At 41.2% G+C, this 19,904-nt stretch overlaps 1 protein-coding gene across 1 annotated transcript in view; it reads left to right on the top strand.

Moving 5' to 3' along the window:
• Nucleotides 1-19,904, top strand: part of LOC132842828 (ubiquitin-conjugating enzyme E2 E2-like) — a 51,370-nt gene that overhangs the window by 1,330 nt on the left and 30,136 nt on the right. The window contains exons 2-3 of the mRNA XM_060865719.1: nt 1,766-1,969; nt 5,523-5,573. Coding sequence (XP_060721702.1) covers nt 1,767-1,969; nt 5,523-5,573 — 254 coding nt within the window. The 5' untranslated portion in view covers nt 1,766. The remainder of the gene's footprint in view (nt 1-1,765; nt 1,970-5,522; nt 5,574-19,904) is intronic.

The following is a 19,904-nucleotide window of genomic DNA, read 5'->3' as shown; positions in this document are numbered from 1 at the left end:
TCATTCTGACAACTGGTCGAGTAAAAGCTTTTACAATACAAATATTTGTTAAATTAAACAAATACAATTAAAAAAAGTTATTTGCATATAAACCAAATGAAGCACTGTATTATTTAAAACTTTAGGCTTGAACACATCACATAAACTCACAGAGTCTTACACTCACTCTCAGTCCAGGTTGTAGCAAGAAATGTGACAGTGAGTGTGTAAAATGTTTTGATAATTGAAGATTAGATCATAGCTTTAAAAAGTCTGCATGGGTTTCTTGAGAAAATCCTTCCACTATATCAGTCTGTTACTCTAAATTGCACCTAGATGTCAGTGAGTGTGTGTGTGTGTGTGTGTGTGTGTGTGTGTGTGTGTGTGTGTGTGTGTATTTTCCCACCTCCCTGTGTGTTCCCAGGAAAGTCTCTGAATCCACTACACCTCTGACCAGGATAAAGTGGTTAGTGAAGATGAATTTCTGAAAACGGCGTCTTTGTATGAAGCACATTTTCATTAGTGTTGCTCAGGGAAGTGAGTTAAATCAGATTCAGCAGCTTCTGATTATTCCTGAATTCATCATGCGTGACAGAAATTGCATGTAGAATTTTCTATTACTGTGAGGCACGGGTATTCGGATATTCCACGTTCGAACGATCCTCTTTGAAATTCAGGTCTTGCTAACTCAGGGTATAAAAATTCATGGCTGTTCATTCATACAGGTCAACTGCTAAAAATTCAGTAAGTGGAAATTCAGGGCTATTATCTGCAATTCTTAATCAGGCTCTGTCACATTATCTGTTAGAGGTCAACAGTGTATTGGGCGCGAACACACACACACACACATACACACACACGGCATTCAAATATTCAAAGTAATCATAAAAGAGTGTAGAAAAACAAAATGCTAAATAAAAAATGTGTATTTTGTATGATTATTTAATTCTCAAATATTATCAAGTCCAGAAGAACTGTGATCTTTTAAAAACATTTGTGAATCCTATTATCTATAATCTTTATCTTTTAAAAGTGATGCATAGCTAATGGTGTGTGTCTTAAATACTCAAACCAGCTCAATGCTACAGTCAAAGTCACTGATATTTTCCCCTGCAGCCTGAACATGAAGTGAAGCTTGTCCTGTACCTGCATGATTTTCTTGTTCCTAATATAGTGGACAGTGGATTTCTCGGTTAAAATATTTTGTCAACACTCCTATTTACTTGTTCAGGTTTTATTGCCCTGTGCATAAGTTTTTCTTCTGGAGTTGTTTGAAACGTGGCCTTTTTGTTCTCTACGGTTTATCGTTACTCTGATCAAGTCTTTCTGGAGCAATATCCGAGCTTGTGACCTTTAAAGACCTTATGTGTGTAAGAGTGGCTTATGTAATGACACGAGTAGGCTCTATCATTTTTAGAGCCATATCCAGGCTTTGATGACACGTTGACGACACGGTAATGACACATCAATGACTCTGTGATGCATTGACTCAACATCATATCTGACTGTTTGGGGAAGTGTTGCATTTTTGACGCTGCATTTCATAACTCCACTGAACAGCTATTTTTAAAATCCCTTATCTGCTGTACAGATCTTGCAGCAGCTCCTTTGCTGCACAGGCATTGCCTTCCATGTTCACATTATAGCTTTTGTTCTAGATTGTGGGTTTTGTTTGTCATGTAACAGTGTGTGTTACACTGACACTGCTGATTTAGTACAAACATGAAACTTTAAGTCAAGGTGTTCTGGTGTAATCATTTGACCGTTTTCTTCTCCCCCCGATCAGAATGTCCAGTGAGGTCCAGCCGAGGCCAGGTGACAGTCCCAATACGAGCGGAGGCAGTTCCGATGCCGAACAGAGAGACGTAGCGCCGTCGGTGCAGCCTGAGGAGAGAGAGAGGGAGAGAGAGAGGGAACAGGCTCCGCCAAAGAAAAAGGAGGCCAAGTTCTCCAGCAAGACACCTGTTAAACTCTCTACCAGTGCCAAGAGGTGGGCCACAGAGTCTTTTCTTGAAGCATGTCAGCTAGTTCCCGCTTTCTACAAAGCAGTGTTTCCTCATGCAGTGATTCAGTGTGGATTAATAATTGATACAGGTATAGTACAGGTGTACTGACAAAAACCTACAAGAGCCACTGCATCATAATCAGGATGAGCTTCTAAGTGTAGCGTGACTTGTTAAGATAGAAGAGAGGGAGAGGAGAAAGGAGAGTAAAAGAAAGAGGAGAAAGAATAAGAGGAGGAAAACCAGAGAGGAGAGAGAAAGAAAGATAGGAGAGAAAAGGAGAGGAGAGTGTAAGAGATGGGAGAAATGGAGACGTGAGAATAAGAAGAGAGAAGAAGAGGAGAGAGGGAGAGGTGAGTGTAAGAGAAAGGTGAGTATGAGAAGAGCGAGAACGAGAGGAGCGAATAAAGGAGATGAGACAGAAAGAGAGGAGAGCGAATGAGTGAGGGAGAGTAGAGGGAGGGGTAAGAATAAGAAGAGGGAGAAAAAGAAGCAAGAGGGAGAGGAGGAAAGGAGAAGTGAGAATAAGAAGAGGTAGAACGAAGGAAGAGTATAAAGATTGGAGAGAAAGAAAAAAGAGAGAATGAGAGAAGAAAGTGAGAATAAGAAGAGAGTGAAAAAGAGGATACAGGGAGGGGAGAAAGGGAGAAGTGAGAATAAGAAGAGAAAGAAAGAGAGGACAATGAGAGAAGAGGGAGAGGTGAGAATGAGGAGAGAGAAAGAGAAAAGACAGGATGAGAGGAGATTAAGGAGAGATGAGATTACATGCGTGAGGAAAAAGTGACTTTACCGAATTGTTTAAACCAAAAGTATTGATCATGTGGACTAGAGATTTGTTACACAATGAATAAGAAATAAAACACTATTTACTCTATTTAGTGGAAAATAATTCATTTCAGCCTGTTAATACACATCACACCAGTCTGTCAGGGATTATTCTCCTGATTTTTTATTCCTCTTATACAACAGCAATTTACCAAGAATTACAATTTTATTATGAAGTTTATGATGCCATTAGTTACATTACAGCAGCAACCAAGTGTTTTCATGAGCTTCAGTATTTCTTTCTTTCTTTCTTTCTTTCTTTCTTTCTTTCTTTCTTAAATATGATAAAAATAAAAAAGAAGAACTCTCATGTTTCTGAGAAACGAAACCGAAAGAGCACATTTGTGTGTCGGTAAACGTATTGACTTAAACGTTTATAAATAAACGATATAAATAAATGTATATACGATACAAATAAATGTCTCGTCAATGCAGAAAGCTTCATCATATCGACAGTATTTTTTTTGTTTAAACATGACGGTTTTGTGTTTTTCAAGCTGTTAATATAACAACAAGGACATTATTATAAACGTGTGCTTTAGTTTTCAAAGCTGGTGTTCTAGAGAATTAACAGAATATATTGAATATATCTGCAATATAAAAATAGATATCAGTTAGCATACTCTTCTTTTTTTTTTTTTCTGATACGATTGTTTGAAGCAGGCCACGGAAGCTGCACAGTGTGTTAGAAATGCGAGGCAAAGGGCAGCGTAATAAAACCTCTTCATCAGCGCTCCAGCTTTTCCCCTGCCAGCTCCTGGAACCCAGAAATGTGCCGCCTCAGGAAAAGCTGCTATCTAATTACACACAGAGCAGTGCAGTTTGCAAAATGCCGCTCAAACCCGAGGTGTTTAATACAGCGCAGCGTTAATCTGCCAAGCCTGGACCGTTCCCCTGTCAGCTTTCTAGCACCTTCTGGATGACCGAACCCATTTTTATTGCTAAATATACAATCAATATCTTCTAATGCATCAAATTTTTTATGTGTAGATCATGTTTAATAAACCGCATGGTTATGGTGGTGTATTGTGTATATATACTGTCAATGGCTGTTTAGTAATAATGACCCTCATTGTTTTATGCTCAGCACAGTCCAAGTGTGTGTGTGTGGAGTGTGTGGTCTGCGTGGGGGGGTGAGGTGTGGTATGTGTATGTGGTATGTGTGTGAGTGTGTGGTATAAAATAAGATAAGTTAAGATATACCTTTATTCGTCCCAGAATGGGGAAATTTCTCTGTTACAGCTGCAAAGAAAAAAAATGCAAATACTGTATATATAAAAATAAATGTGTGTGGTATGTGTGTGGTGTGTGTGTTTGGTGTGTGTGGTATGTGTATGTGTGTGTTGTGTGTGTTTGGTGTGTGTGGTATGTGTATGTGTGTGGTGTGTGTGTGTGTGTGTGTATATGTGTGTATGTGTGTGTATGTGTGTATGTGTGTGTGTGCTCGCTGCGGTATACTGCTTGATTATGTAAGTGGCAGATTTTGCTTGTCCCGTGTTCTTGCTGCTCTGGAGATTGTGTTTATGTGTACACCTGCTGCCTTGATAAAGACCTGCAAGATTGCAACAAAAAAAAAATATCAAAAAAAAAAAAACAAGCAATTTCTCGAAATGCATTGCAGGTTATTTCAGGTTGTCATTTATGCCTCAGCTATTTCTGGCATGTTGCTGATCCACACTTTAATGCTATTCTGCTTTAGTTGAAAAAGGATTTTTTGAAAGATGAAGCATTTATTTGTCACTTATACGTACCCTGAAATCTTTCTTTGCTTAAGCAAACTTGTCAGAGCACAGGGTCACAGCGCAGGGTCACAGCGCAGGGTCACAGTGAGGGGTCAGAGCACAGGGTCACAGCGCAGGGTCACAGTGAGGGGTCAGAGCGCAGGGTCACAGTGGGGTCACAGTGAGGGGTCAGAGCACAGGGTCACAGCGCAGGGTCGCAGCGCAGGGCCACAGTTCAGGGTCAGAGCACAGGGTCACAGTGAGGGGTCAGAGCGCAGGGTCACAGCAGAGGGCCACAGTGAGGGGTCAGAGCACAGGGTCACAGTGAGGGGTCAGAGCGCAGGGTCACAGCGCAGGGCCACAGTTCAGGGTCAGAGCGCAGGGTCACAGTGAGGGGTCACAGTGAGGGGTCAGAGCGCAGGGTCACAGCAGAGGGCCACAGTGAGGGGTCAGAGCGCAGGGTCACAGTGAGGGGTCAGAGCGCAGGGTCACAGCGCAGGGTCACAGTGCAGGGTCACAGTGAGGGGTCACAGTGCAGGGTCACAGTGCAGGGTCACAGTGCAGGGTCACAGTGCAGGGTCACAGTGCAGGGTCACAGCGCAGGGTCACAGTGCAGGGTCACAGTGCAGGGTCACAGTGAGGGGTCACAGTGCAGGGTCACAGTGCAGGGTCACAATGCAGGGTCAGAGTGCAGGGTCAAGCAGTGATACAGCAGCCCAAAGTTAAGACAGGTTTAAGGGGTTTGATTAACAGTGGAAGCTTAGTGGTGCTGAGGCTTGCTTCTGATCATTAAGCTGTGAATGAGTAAATTCTGCTTCATTCATGAGTTGAAATGATATGATGTACAGATGCAGTATGACTGGAACAACAACATCAATAATAATAATAATAATAATAATAATATTAATGATGATCCTTCTCCTCCTACTACTACATTTACAGTGTGTTTAGATTGAATGTGTTGTTTCTCTAAACCTGACTTCTCTTCCTGCAGGATTCAGAAGGAGCTAGCTGAGATCACTCTTGACCCTCCTCCAAACTGCAGGTAGGACTGCGATACTGTAACCGCTTCATGCCGTTGTTATTTTTACACCATGGTGTATGTTTTGTCAATTTTTAGCCAGGGTATGTGTTTACTTTTTGGTTCTTTTTGGCTGGGTGGAACTGCATTGTATCGTGAGCTTCATCACAAGCTTCATCACGGCTCACGAGGCTCTAGAAAGTTCTCCAGTGCTCGACTGTAAATATGCAGCACAAATGAAGTGTGAATATCATCAGCGAGTCATATCTTCTATCAGAAACAGTAAACTCACTCTCCACTCTGCACATCAGCAGCATCGCGGTCACTCGCTTCTCTTTCAGACATTCACAGAATACACAAGTGATGGTCACTGCAGACGGTAGTGTAATACAGTGAAGTAGTGCAGTGGAAATCTATACGCAGGGTCAGGGGTCGTCAACTCAGTGTTTCTGACCAGAGAAAAAAAATACAATAAAAGTATGGAGGGGGGAAAAAAAGCTGAAGATCAATGAGTCTGGATTTCTGAGCACGGAGCAGCTCGGCTTCTGTTACGGATCATGTTCCGACTCGTGTTTGTTATTTTCCAGTTTTCCAAAAAAAAGTCTGTCTGTCTGTCCATCCGTCTCTCTCTCTCTCTCTCTCTGTCTGTCTCTCGCTCTCTCTATGTCTGTCTTTTTTGTCCACCTGTCTCTCTGTCTGCCTGCCTGTCTGTCTGTCCATCTCTGTCTATCTGTCTACGTGTCTGTCTGACTTTCTGTTTGACTGTCTCACTGTCATCTGTCTCTGTTTATCTATCTATCTATCTATCTATCTATCTATCTATCTATCTATCTATCTATCTATCTATCTATCTATCTATCTGTAATGAGTCTGTCTGTGTTTTGCCCTGTTTCTGTCTGCCGTGCTGTTAATTGTTTGCTCCGCCCTGCTTGGTGATTGGTTCCTGCTTGCTATATCTACCCTGTTTGTTCACTTCCCTGGTGTTGGTCGTTGTTGTATGTTGGTGTTGATGTTCCCGTTTCCTGTGTGCTCAGTATTCTGCCCTGTTTTGCCTGCCCGTTTGTTTGCCTGTTTCTTGTCTTGGTTTATTAAAAGTCTAAACTGCACTTGGATCCTCACTCGCCTTTGTCTCGTCGTGACACTCTATCTATCTATCTATCTATCTATCTATCTATCTATCTATCTATCTATCATTTACCTGAAGACCGTTCAGTGATGAGAGTTTTTACAGACTTTCACAGAAGAGCTTGTCATGAATACGGACATGAGACATGAACATGAGTGAAATACACATTTATTCTTTCTGCATCAGTTTCTTAATAAATCTCTCCATCATGGCTGTGGTCAAAAGTGGTAGCATGAAAGATCACTATGAAACAAAACATAATCAGTTCCAGTTGTCTTATTTATTTTAAGTAAAATACTAATTATTATTAGCAGTGCATTCAAAGGTAGCTGTCAGCTGTGTAACAGGTCCTTAATAAGGAAGTCCTGTCTATTCAGGTTTAGGGTGTGTGTGTGTGTGTTAGGCTGGGCAACAGGTTTGGGCTGTACATTTGATTTGCTATGCTCGGATACTGTTAACGGTCTGCGTCGTCTCTCACAGAAAGACGGCACGGAGAAGAATGTGCTTCTCCTGAGCTCCATTTTGTGCGAGAATTTAATGTGAAGCTTTTCCTGACTGCTCTGAGACAAGCCACATGTCGAGCGCTCGCTCCGTTCACACAAGTGTCAGAGCGCGTCGATGCGGCCACTCTCACAGAGGATCCGTGTGTAATCTTCCTGACGCTTGTCTTTTCATATTCATATCCGACTGCCTCCAGTGCGGTGTGGAGAAGCAGATTTTACACTCAGAGAAGACACCAGAAGCCCAACTCGAAGCTCAGGCTTGTGTGGCTGTAGGAGAAATATTAAATCCTCACCAAACGCACTGTATGTGTTTAACTTATCCTGAAGATAGATTGTAGAATATATGATGGCTGAATTTTGGTCCAACGTTTCTCATAGCACACACACAGCTCTTTTTGTTGTGCTGGATTTTGCACTGTTTGTCCTGATGAAAAGAAGTCTTAATGACAGTCGAGTCATCGGGTCAGAGGAGGATCTGCTTTCTCACATGACGAGAAGCTTTCTTGTTTTTTTAGTTTTTTAGCGATTTATCGCTGCTATAACGTAAGCGGTATGAAAAATGTTTCATTTTACAAACTGATATCATGATATTCACACATCTGTGAAAAGTTTTTCACGGCATTTTTGATCACAATCACGTCGTTATATAAACATGTACAGTGATTTTTTTTCCCTGTTTGTTATTTCATTCATTCATCTTCTACCGCTTATCCGAACTACCTCGGGTCACGGGGAGCCTGTGCCTATCTCAGGCGTCATCGGGCATCAAGGCAGGATACACCCTGCACGGAGTGCCAACCCATCGCAGGGCACACACACACTCATTCACTCACGCAATCACACACTAGGGACAATTTTCCAGAGATGCCAATCAACCTACCATGCATGTCTTTGGACCGGGGGAGGAAACCGGAGTACCCGGAGGAAACCCCCGAGGCACGGGGAGAACATGCAAACTCCACACACACAAGGTGGAGGCGGGAATCGAACCCCGACCCTGGAGGTGTGAGGCGAATGTGCTAACCACTAAGCCACCGTGCCCCCTCTGTTTGTTATTTAATCCTGCTAATTTTTGATATTTTGTAGACTACTGTGAACGTTTGAAACCGTAGAAGATCTGTTACGCTGTGAGCTTAAATACACTTTGTGTCCATGAGCGTCGACTATAATTGCCTGTCTGATAGACTGTACAGAGGAATTAGATGCGAGGTGTGTGTGTGTGTGTGTGTGTGTGTGTGCGCGCTCCTTGTTATACAGTTGGGTTTGATCCAGGCATGTTTGCTGAGTGTGACATTGTTGAAGCACAGCGCTGGCGTTTAACTCACTCTCTCCCAGATCCTGAAGCGTTTTGCTTTCTGAGAGGAATCATTTGGCGTCTTGCTGAAAGGAGCCCATTGTTGACATTTCAGAGCTATTTCCTCTCGTTTTAATCACTTCGGTCACCCTGATGAAGGCTAATGAATCGAACGTGACAGCCATGCTGGAAGAATTTGTAAATAGCAGGACAGCAGAGACATTATATCAGCTCCTGTGCTCGGCGTACTCCGCTGCTTTTTAACTACCGTATCATTTCATCAGGGCTCTGCTGCTGTTTGGATAAGAATCTCTCAGCTGGACGAAGGCAAACAATGTGGGATCCCAAAAGGACATTTGCATATTCTGTCTCTCTCTCTCTCTCTCTCTCTCTCTCTCTCTCTCTCTCTCTCTCTCTCTCTCTCTGTCTGTCAGTTCAGCAGCTTGACTGCGTTCAACACAAATTAAAAACGTATATTCCTGTTACACCACACCGTTCTTCAGTCTGATTGGTCAGAACGCTTTGATAGCAGCTCTGAAAAAAAAACCTCAGGCTATAATTCAGATGTTTGTATTAATGCTCTCATTTACAGGGGCTCATACAGTATATAGTGGACAGTCTGCTCTACATAATCGACGTCTAATTATAAACAGATGGCAGACGGTGTTACAAATAAAAACAAAGACTTCAGAATCAAGAAAGATTTGCTTCCTGGATTTGCATTTTTTTTTTCCTATCCAACACAATTCATCACTTACTCACTCTGTTTCTCTCTCTCTTGTGCGCACTCTCTTTAGCTCTCTGTCACACTCACTCACTCATAATGTGATCATTCGCACTCATATGCAAACTCGTTCTCTCACTCTAGTGTACACTCTGCATGTGTCTGTAACCATGTATTGTAACAGTACAGTATTGCACTCACTTGATTCAGTACCTATTGCACTCACTTGATTCAGTGCCTACTGCACTCGATTCTTTAGCTATTGCACTTGATCCAGTACCTACTGCACTCGACTCAGTGCCTACTGCACTTGATTCAGTACTCATTGCACTTGATTCAGGACCTACTGCACTTGAGTCAGTACCTACTGCAATTGTTACAGTACCTAGTGCACTCAATTCCCTAGCGCACTTGATCCAGAACCTACTGCACTCGATTTAGTACCTGCTGCACTTGATTCAGTACCTATTGCACTTGATTCAGTACCTATTGCACTTGATTCAGTATATACTGCACTTGATTCAGTATATACTGCACTTGATTCAGGACCTACTGCACTTGAGTCAGTACCTATTGCACTTGATTCAGTATATACTGCACTTGATTCAGTATATACTGCACTTGATTCAGTATATACTGCACTTGATTCACTGCCTATTGTACTTGATTCAGTAAATACTGCACTTGATTCAGTACCTACTGAAGTACAGTACCTACTTTTGCTCACTCGTTCATCTTTCATTTAGTGTTAGCTCACTCTAGCTTACTTTCTCACTCCGTTCCTCACATGCTCATTCTTGTTCTCACTCCCAGCTCACTCTCTGCTCTCCTTGATGCTTTACTACTCATCTCTTTCCCACTCACAGATATGCCTCCCTTCTCCCCCCCCTTCCTTCTCATCTGTCCTTCAAAGAACTTACCACTCTGAACATGATATAAACTGATATGTAATGCAGCAACCTTTGTTGTATAAAACAGGCATTTGATTATTATCATGCTTTACCTCTGGTTAGGATCTGCAGCTTGTTTGACTGCATTTTAATAAACACATAGATGCTGCATCCACAATTTTTCCGGAGACAACATGTCAAGACATGTCAGGATGCATGCTAACTCTGGAAGGCACGCTGACACACAAAGACTTCATTAATTGAGTTAAAGAGACTGATGTTTATGTTGATTTATAAACGTTTGAAACATAAAGATAGAGCTGTTTTAAGGGAAAAAGGGGTTGGTGTAGAGTTCTGGACTGTCATCGAACCTGCGTCACTGTTGTCATATCATATTTAATCATTTCAAGCACAACCTTGGCCTTCATAACATGCTTTTTATGTCATCTTAGTCAGCAATAAACAGTTAAAGATAAGTCCCACATGCAGAGATATGTGCTGAGCCACACAAGCTACCGTCATCTGATACTGATACCGATACTGACACGTTTTAGCCACAATTATGAACAATACTCTGTTTATTTAAGGCATTGTGTGTGTGTGTGTGTGTGTGTGTGTGTGTGTGTGTCCCAGGGTGGTCATAAACTCACTGACGCTTTCAAGTCTCTTCAAAGGATACAAACAATTCACAATTCACACGAGGTGAAGAGTGAACTGAGTGAAAAATATGAGAAAGAGATATAAAAATGAGAGACAGACAGACAGACAGACAGACAGAGACACAGACAGACAGAGAAAGAGGTAGAAACAGAGAGAGAGATAGACAGGCAGGCAGAGCAAGAGAGAGAAAGAGAGAGAGAGACAGACAGACAGACAAGCAGAGATAGAGACAGAGAAAGAGAGACAGAGAGAGAGAGAGAGAGAGAGAGAGAGAGAGAGAGAGAGAGAGAGAGAGAGACAGACAGACAGACAAGCAGAGAGAGAGAAAGAGAGGGAGAGACAGAGAGAGAGAGAGACAGACAAGCAGAGATAGAGATAGAGAAAGAGAGGGAGAGGCAGACAGAGAGAGAGACAAAGAAAGACAGAGAGAGAGAGAGATTGAGACCCTTTCTTACCCTGCAGTTATAGAGTTTAATCAAACTCAACTGTAACCTTGTTTGCTGTTCAGCTTAAACCTCAAACCACTGAAACTAACAGGAAAATCATCACAACACACACAGCCAAAGTCCTCTATCTATCTATCACATGCATCCAACATGATTACAGCTTTCACAATGGAACTAAAGACTTGTGTCTTCACTGATAGGAGCTTAAAAGAAGAAAACTGTGCTTGTAATTTTGCCAATTCAAGTAGTTTTCTGCCCAATATAGAAAAACTAAAAACATATCACAAAATTTGAAAGAAAGCTACAAAATCAAGAATTTCTGGCTGCAACAATCAGAAAAAAATGTAATCCTGGAGAAACTGGATAATAAGTCTAGCAATCTAATATTCAGAAATCTGGATTAAGTCTGAGTCGCTCTGCTGGAATGAGGTGGCGGTAGTTTCAGTGGTTTATAGTCACAGAAGATCCGTCTGCGGTGTTTATTATTCATATTAAGAGCATATTAGTCAGTGAGCCCGAAGTCAATTAAATTCCACAGTAAACTGTATATTTTTTTGTCTCCAGCCTTTAACTGATTTGTTTAAGAGGAGGAAGGTCCAGTACTGTAGAACTAAGCAGATTTTTATTAAGAGGTTGTGAGAAACAGGACGGTCCGAAGCAGCAGTCCTCAGGGCTCTTCCAGATGCTCCAGGTTTCTGCTTCGTCCTGCTTCCCTGCACACCTGAACCAATCAATCATGAGCACAAAACACCTGACTCAGGTGTGTAGAAATATGGAGCACCTGGAACAGGACTGAGGACAGAGAGCTGGGAAAGGCAGATCTACCAGAAGCTTCCAGCAGGAAAGCTGGGCGTCTTCAGGTCTTTCGTTTTGTTGTCATAAAGCTCGCCTGGTTCTTTCGTCTCGTGCTCGTTTCTGGCAGCATCTTCATCAACACTCCTAGATATACAGTAAAGCTTCATTTATACGATTAGAGCTGAAGCAAAAGCTGCAGTAAGAAAGATTCGCCCCAACGACAGGGCGTGAACCAAGCATGCAGCGCATCATGGGATTCAGGCAGCAGTTTTTGGATGTCGGATGTCGAACGTGGTGGAATGTTTGTTTGTTTTTTTTACTCCTGTTCATCATATAAAAATGTTGTATGTGGTGCGTTCAAGTCGTTTTGAAAGATGGTATTTACGAGATGAAACGCACATGAACAGAGCTACAAAGTTAGAATTATGAGCGGGGAAATGTGCGATTTCCAAGTTGGGGCGAGCCAGTCAAAAAAAGAAAACACAGTTGTCTAGTGTCTGTCTAGTGGTGGCTTGTCTTTGTCAGGCTTTTTTGTTCATCATAAGAAAGCTAATCTCCTGCACAGTATAATAGAATAGAATTAGAATAGAATGGGCATAGAAGCCTTTATTATCGCCACATATACATTACAGCACAGTGGAATTCTTTTCTTCACATACCCCAACTGAGGAGGTTGGGGTCAGAGTGCAGGGGCAGCTATGATACAGTGCCCCTGGAGCAGGGAGGGTTGAGGGCCTTGCTCAAGGGGCCAGCAGTGGCAGCTTGGCTCTGCTGGGCCTTGAACCCTGATCCTCCAATCAACAACCCAGAGCCTTAACCACTTGAGCCACCAAGTATAAGCTAGCGCTGTGCAATTACAATATAATACTCTATGAATCTATAAAATGTAGGGTGTTAAAATGAAAAATTCATTTTATGAAAAATAAAAAAAAATTATGAAAAATTAGAGTTATTTCTATAATTGATTACTAATATACTGAATGTGAGTCTCTCTGAATTCTACACACACTTTGCAAAAGCTGTTTATGTTTTATTTCTGGCTGGTGAATGAACGAGGTTTCAGAACTACAAACTTTGTTTAATTACATGCAGTGAAAAAAAACAAGACAAATCTGAGCTTCACTTTCACTCGGATTCAGACTCGGTGTGAATAATGAATTAGTTATTAGTTAGAATTGTGTGTGTGTGTGAGTGTGTGTGTGAGAGAGATAGAGAGAGAGGCACTTGGCAAGGCTTTGTTTGTTTTTGTCCTAGCTGTACTCTTGCCCAATGAAAGAAAGGTATTTTAGGAGCGCGTTTCATCAGCGCTGTATAGTCGCTGTGTTCGTTGTGTGAAAACAAGGTTTCACTTCCATTGTTGTGAAAGCCTCCTCTGAGGAAGCTCATACTGAGACCCTGACCACACTGGACTCGTGTCTCGTGTAACTCCTCATTCTTTAAAGATGCATTAGATAAAATGAGTCAGATTTACATTAATGAAGATTAGCTCTCTTAAGTAAGTAGATGGCATCAATTTCAATCATTTGTTTAAATCCTTGTTAAATCCCGTTTAAGACACGTGTTCAGAGATGATGGGTGTTTACTTTGCTGGTTTATTTGTATACATTAGAAACACCCTTAATCATCCAGTTACACCTTTAACCTGTAGGTGATTTGCAGGGCTGATGAGGTTGTGTTGTTGCTGAAGGAGATTTGAGAAAATTGCCTTAAAATAGAGTCAAGGTTACAAGCATCACATCGCATTCACGTGGTCGAGATTTGTCTTTGTTTTACTCACCGTACCATCCGCCGACTTCCTCTCTCACTTTCTGGTGTGCTGCCGATTAAAGCATCCACCCCCATACACACTCGCATGCATGAATGCACACACTCGTACACGCTTGCACAAACACACACTGGATACACATTAAATCAAACACATAGACGGATCTGCACGCTTCCTCTCTCTCTCTTTCTTTCTCTCTCTCTCTCACACACACACACACACAGCATTGCTGTCATATCAGTCCCCTTAATGACTGTATATTTGCAAAAGATTATATCTGTTTCATTGTGAGCTACATCAAGTGTGCTGTTTTATCCGATCTTTACTAACTCATACACTGTTCATGTTGACGCTTGTCTTCTATCCATTTTTTTTTCTCACCGGCCTGAAAGAGTTTCTGAATTCCTGAGCTCATGCTGAAAACAGCTGACTCGAGCACTGTTTTGTTTTGCAGATCATCCCACCTCAACACCCCCAGCTTCATTAAAATAAATAACTGAAGCCTGAAAAGTTCAACCTTTTCATTTCTTTTAAGGACATAAACAAACTTCATGGTTTATCAGACACAATTTATATTTGAGACAGAAACCAAAACACTGAGACTTTACCGACTGGTGCCTTTAAGTCATGTCAGAAAGATTGTATTTTTGAGTTAAATGCATGCAAGCGGCACCGCAAAGCTGTAATTACAAGTGGGGAAACTCTGGGTTTGCTTTCAGATTGGTGTATAAGCTGGTACTGCAATACAGACGTATCGGATATTAAACCGATAAGAGCTCATAACACTCTGGTGCCTGGATCGTGGCTTTTTTTGTCTTATTGTGTTTGTACTATTTGCACCTTTAAGAAAAGTACCTATAGCACACATTTAAAGCTTTACAGTGCAGATGATTATTTACATTTACAGCATTTGGCAGATTACCTTAATGAGAGCGACATACGTTTTATTTCATTTTTATAAAACTGAGCAATTGAGGTTTTAAGGGCTTTGCTCAGGATCCCAGAACTGTCAGTTTGGTGGACTAGAGGTTTGAACTCACAAGCTTCTGATTAACCATTAAACTACCACATCACCTGAATAGCTTACCCTTTATCACTAGAATACTTTGGCATATAGAAGAAGTTCATGATGTTCTTCATCATCGTGCTGTCATCATCCTTCCACCATCCAGCTGGTGAGGGGTGTTTTTGCCTTTCATTAACCATGATGTTGTCTGTATCGACCAAACATCTACGCTCTAATCTCGTCTCATTGAGAAAAAGTATATGAAAAAACATGTTTATTGTAAAGAGAGATCTTCTTCTCTTTGAAAGCCACAGAGGCTTGAAGATCCCCAGACGGAGCAATTCAGTCCCCATAGGGCCAATTAATCCTAGTTGCATATTTAAGGTCATTGCTGATGCAGTTCTTTCCTCACATGATGTCTTCAGAGCACCAAACTGCTAAAGATTAACATATCAAGTACCTTTAATTAGAGGAACATGGCTACTGATGATTATAAATCCAACAGAAGCAGTAAAAGGTGTACCTGATTTCCACATTCTGGCCTGGCTTCTGTTGAACAGCTGAGGCCGAGTTGACTCCATAGTAATATTTCAAACCATTTAATTAACAAATCTTTTAAAAAAAATTTTTTTGTCAGCTACAAATTAAAGTATTCAAAGGAGCAGATTTTTTTTAATCAACAGTAGGTCTCTAATGGTTAAATCATTCATTTTATTATGTCTTTTTTTTTTCTTCTTCTATTCATTTTTTTTCGAACCCACCGCTTTCTGTTCCCGCACAAGAAGCTCCGCCCACCTGCAGTCTACAGTGACTCATAAAGTGTGTATAAAATTTTTGGAATAGATTTTTTAGCCATTTTTAACTAGCCACTGGTTCAGAGGTTGTGTCTTAATTGTTTTTTTGTTTTTTTTTATCATAATGTTCAGTTTACGTCAGTAAAGTTCTGTCTGTTTGTCTGTATGTCTCTCGATAAATAAGCAAGGGTCAATGGTGGGTCAAGTGTTTAAGGCTCTGGGTTGTTGATTGGAGGATCAGTGTTTAAGCCCCAGCACTGTCAAGCTACCACTGTTGGGCCCTTGAATAAGACCCCTTAACCCTCACTGCCCCAGGGGTTCTGTATCATGGTTAGCCCTGTGCTCTGACCCCAACCTCCAAAATTAGGATATGTGAAGGAAGAATTTCACTGTGCTGTAATGTATATGTGACAAAATAAAGGCTTCTCCATCTATCACCTTTATTTCATGCGTTTGGATGTACATTAAGCGTTATTTATTTATTTAAATTTTTTTAATACTGGGTAAAAGCTATAACATGATAATGTGTAACAGATGCTTTTGTTGATTGGTTTTGAGAGAGCGCCTTAATGTGCCTTTAACCTGGAGGCAGGTTTGTGTGCATGCTTCCTTCTGCTGGCTCGGTTTGTCAGTAAAAAAAAAATGAGTGAAAGTTTATGATAAAGCCTTTGACATGCTCGCTTGTCTAATTATAGCTGCCTCTGGTTTGTCAGCTGTATTTACAGCCTATCTGTGCTGTCAATACACTGATAAAGCTGCACACATGCTCACAGTTCCTCTTTGTCTGAGCTAGTTAAGCTGTGTGTGTGTGTGTGTGTGTGTGTGTGTGTGTGTGTGTGTGTGTGTGTGTGTGTGTGTGTGTGTGTATGCTTTCCTCTGGTGTAAGCTGACTTCAGGCTACTCTCCCATTGAAATCTTTATTGCACTTACACTGACCTGTCAGCCGAGAAGTCGAGTGAACACAACTTTTTATTTATTAAATTTGTAATAATTGTAGTGATTTGTAGTGATTTTTATGAATCAGTCAACACTCTCTCTCTCTCTCTTGCACTCAGAAGACATGGTGTTACTGAAACACTTAATCCAGCCCTTGTCACGGTCAAAGGCTCTGAGATGACGTTGTTTATCTCACTCTGACGTTTGTTCTAAACTGAAGCTCTGGTGTATTGTGACGCTTCCCAATAATGACTGGATAAAGGCATGAATAAGTGGTCAGTGAGTGTATAGGACTTGAAGAGTGTTTAAATGCTCTGTGTTCACTTTCTTTATCACTTTTGCTGAAGCTCATCCCTCTCTCTCTCTTCGGTTCTATCTCTCTTGCTCTCACTCTCTCTGAATATCTCTCACTCTACCTTTCTCTCTCTCTGTGTGTCTCTCTCTCTGTGTGTCTCTCTCTCTCTGTCTGTCTGTCTGTCTGTCTTTCTCTCTCTGTCTGTATATAAAATATAATAATAATAATAATAATAATAATAATAATATAAAATTTTTTACTTGTGACAAATATTCTATTATTTAGGCTATCTTTGGTTTAAAAGTTTAATTTAGAGAGCAAAAGTTTTTTGCTCTGGCGTCAGGATGGCGTCTCTCCCCGAGGTGTTAGGTGTGTACCTGCGCCAGGTGTGACTGTGACGTGCTGATAGGAGTCTGAGAAAAAGTTGGATCTAGTAACATTTCTTCTGCATCCAGAATGAACAAGGCACTGGTGGTGTAACTCTAGTTATTTGCTTTGTAGGCAGCGGAATAGCGGTGAGTGGTGATTTTGTTCTAGTTTCACTGTCTCTAATGTGTCGCCTTTCATTCATAACGATGAAATTGGATGGGGACTCGCGCGATATGGAAAGTTTGCCAGCGGTTTTAAAACGATCCCTGATTAACAATGTTGTTCCCCATTAGAATAAGAATGGGGCAAAAAGAAGCACTTAGAAGGCAAAAAAAAAGACTTCCTTGTGAGGGACAGGTGGAGGACCCTGTATAAACCTCCTGTAGAAAAGCAGACAGCTGACCTGCAGTGGAGGATTATTCACGGGGCAATAGCTACAGACAGACACGTGGCACACCTGAATACAGCAGTGGGGTGGGACTGTAAGTTTTGTGGAACTACAGATGATTTTAGATCATTTTGTTTTTAAGATGTAAAAGACTGGATGGTATTTTAAAACTTCTTAACAGCTTGTTTCAGGCACATGACGAGCCTTTCTCTGAAAAGGTATTTATCGGAGGAGTGAAGTACAGCTTTTTAAATAGAAAGAAAGTTTGTTTGTTAAACTATTTAGCAGGAACTGCAAAGTTAGAGATCTGGAAAACAAGGAAAAATAAGAATTTGCCTATTACAGCCTCACGGATAATAAAATGTGCTTTCATGGTATTTGGTGTGTGAATGAAGTCTTATCTACAATTCATGATGGTCTGTTGATTTCGACATTTTGAATCTTGATTGTTTAACTTGTGATTTGGAAGGTTTGATTATGTACAGCTTTAAATTGTAATAACAAAGTGGAGTAAAACACTCATGACTATATTGTTAAACAAATATAATACACAACAGGAACATCAGCATCCTACATTGTGTCATATTGTGTGTTATTCCACTTACAGCAAAGCAAATCTTGAGCGATTTTAATGTTTAATTATTTAATGAAAGACAAACATCAAAGATCTTTTCACAGGAGTTTCTGCCATAATGTCAATAAATGATAAACGGTAGTTCCCTCATGAGCATCTCACTCTCTCTCTCTTCCTCTCTCTCTCTCTCTCTCTCTCTTCCTCTCTCTCTCGCCCTCTCTCTCTCTCTCTCTCTCTCTCTCTCTCTCTCTCTCTCTCTCTCTCTCTCTCTTCCTCTCTCTCTCTCTCTCTCTCTCTATCTCTCTCTATCTCCCCCTCCTCATTTATTGATTTTTATTTATTTATTCTTTTTTTTTCATTTACATATTTTTTGTACTAACACATTAAGATGTAGCACACTGAGTGTTGTACAAATATTTTAAGATGCTTTCTTGCTTATATTGGAACAAAAGGTATTTAAAAGTCAAAGTCTCTCTCTCTCTCTCTCTCTCTCTCTCTCTCTCTCTCTCCGTCTCTATGCTCACTCTGTCTTTTTCTCACTCTACCTCCCTCTCTTCCTCCCTTCCGCCCTCTCACTCTACCTCCCTCTGTCTCTCTCTTTGTCTCTATGCTCTCACGTCTTCCTCTCACTCTCTGACTTTTTCTCACTCTACCTCCTACTGTCACTCTTTTTTTGTCTCTCTCTCTCTCTCTCTCTCTCTCTCTCTCTCTCTCTCTCTCTCTCTCTCTCTCTCTCTCTCTCCCACTGAACAAGCCTTAAATGTGTTTTTCAAACAGTAGTGCTGGCAAATCAATAGGTCTCAGCATGATTTTAGTCTCTCTCTCTCTCTCTCTCTCTCTCTCTCTCTCTCTCTCTCTCTCTCTCTCTCTCTCTCTCTCTCTCTGTCTCTTTATTTTATTATTTACTTCTGCTCTCTTGAAGCTCCTCTCCCATGTTTCACTTCAGAGATAATGCATCCCAATCCTCAGGAATGCTCCGCTCTCTTTCAGCTCTTCCAGGTTCAGCATTTCAGTCCTTTTTTTCCTTTCTTTTTTTTCTTTCAGAAAAGTGTAGGCGTTTACCTCATACGGCACGCTAGAGTCTACTTTTAGGTAAACATTGTGCTGACGATCTGAGAAGGCAGAACGATGATCCGTGGTCGATCTTTGCTTGTTAATCTTTGATTTCGATCTTTGATTGAAATGCTGAGAGGAAGCCACTGTATAACGGTGCAGTGCAGCGTGTCATTGATGTAGCTCTCTGACAGCTCGCAATAAAAGGACCGAGCATGCTGTTAAGGGAAAATAATAACTGCATATGATCCTTTATCAGCCTCAAGTGCTTTTTTATTCCTCTTTTACCACAAAAAGTAGCCTACATTTATTTATTTATTTATTGTTCGATTGCTAATATGCATTTTTTTTTTAAAAATGAGGTGACTGTGAATCATTTTTCATTGCTTCACATAAACACATCTTTCATAATCTATGGACTGTTGTCATTCACACTCCAAGACACTTCCTACAAACCACCGAACAGGGTATATTTACAGTCTTTATAGAGAAGTACGAATATGCAACCGAGCAGGAAGACACATAGGGCTCGTCCAACACAAGGTCTATAACATGTAGAGGATTATACATAGAGGCAAAACAACATGCAAGCCACAGCTCACAATATTTCAGTCCAGGGCGTAAGACGTAGACTGATGAGGTTTAAATGCCTGCCGGAAAGACCCATGTAATCAGTAGCCTGGGGGTGGTGGGTGGTTGTGCTGGTGAGGTGTAGCATGGCGTGTAATACGGGGATC

The sequence above is a fragment of the Tachysurus vachellii genome, chromosome 3 (assembly GCF_030014155.1).
Source record: "Tachysurus vachellii isolate PV-2020 chromosome 3, HZAU_Pvac_v1, whole genome shotgun sequence".
Taxonomy (NCBI): Eukaryota; Metazoa; Chordata; class Actinopteri; order Siluriformes; family Bagridae; genus Tachysurus; species Tachysurus vachellii.
The sequence above is the reverse complement of the archived record's forward strand: the minus strand, read 5'-3'. Positions and strand labels throughout refer to the sequence as shown.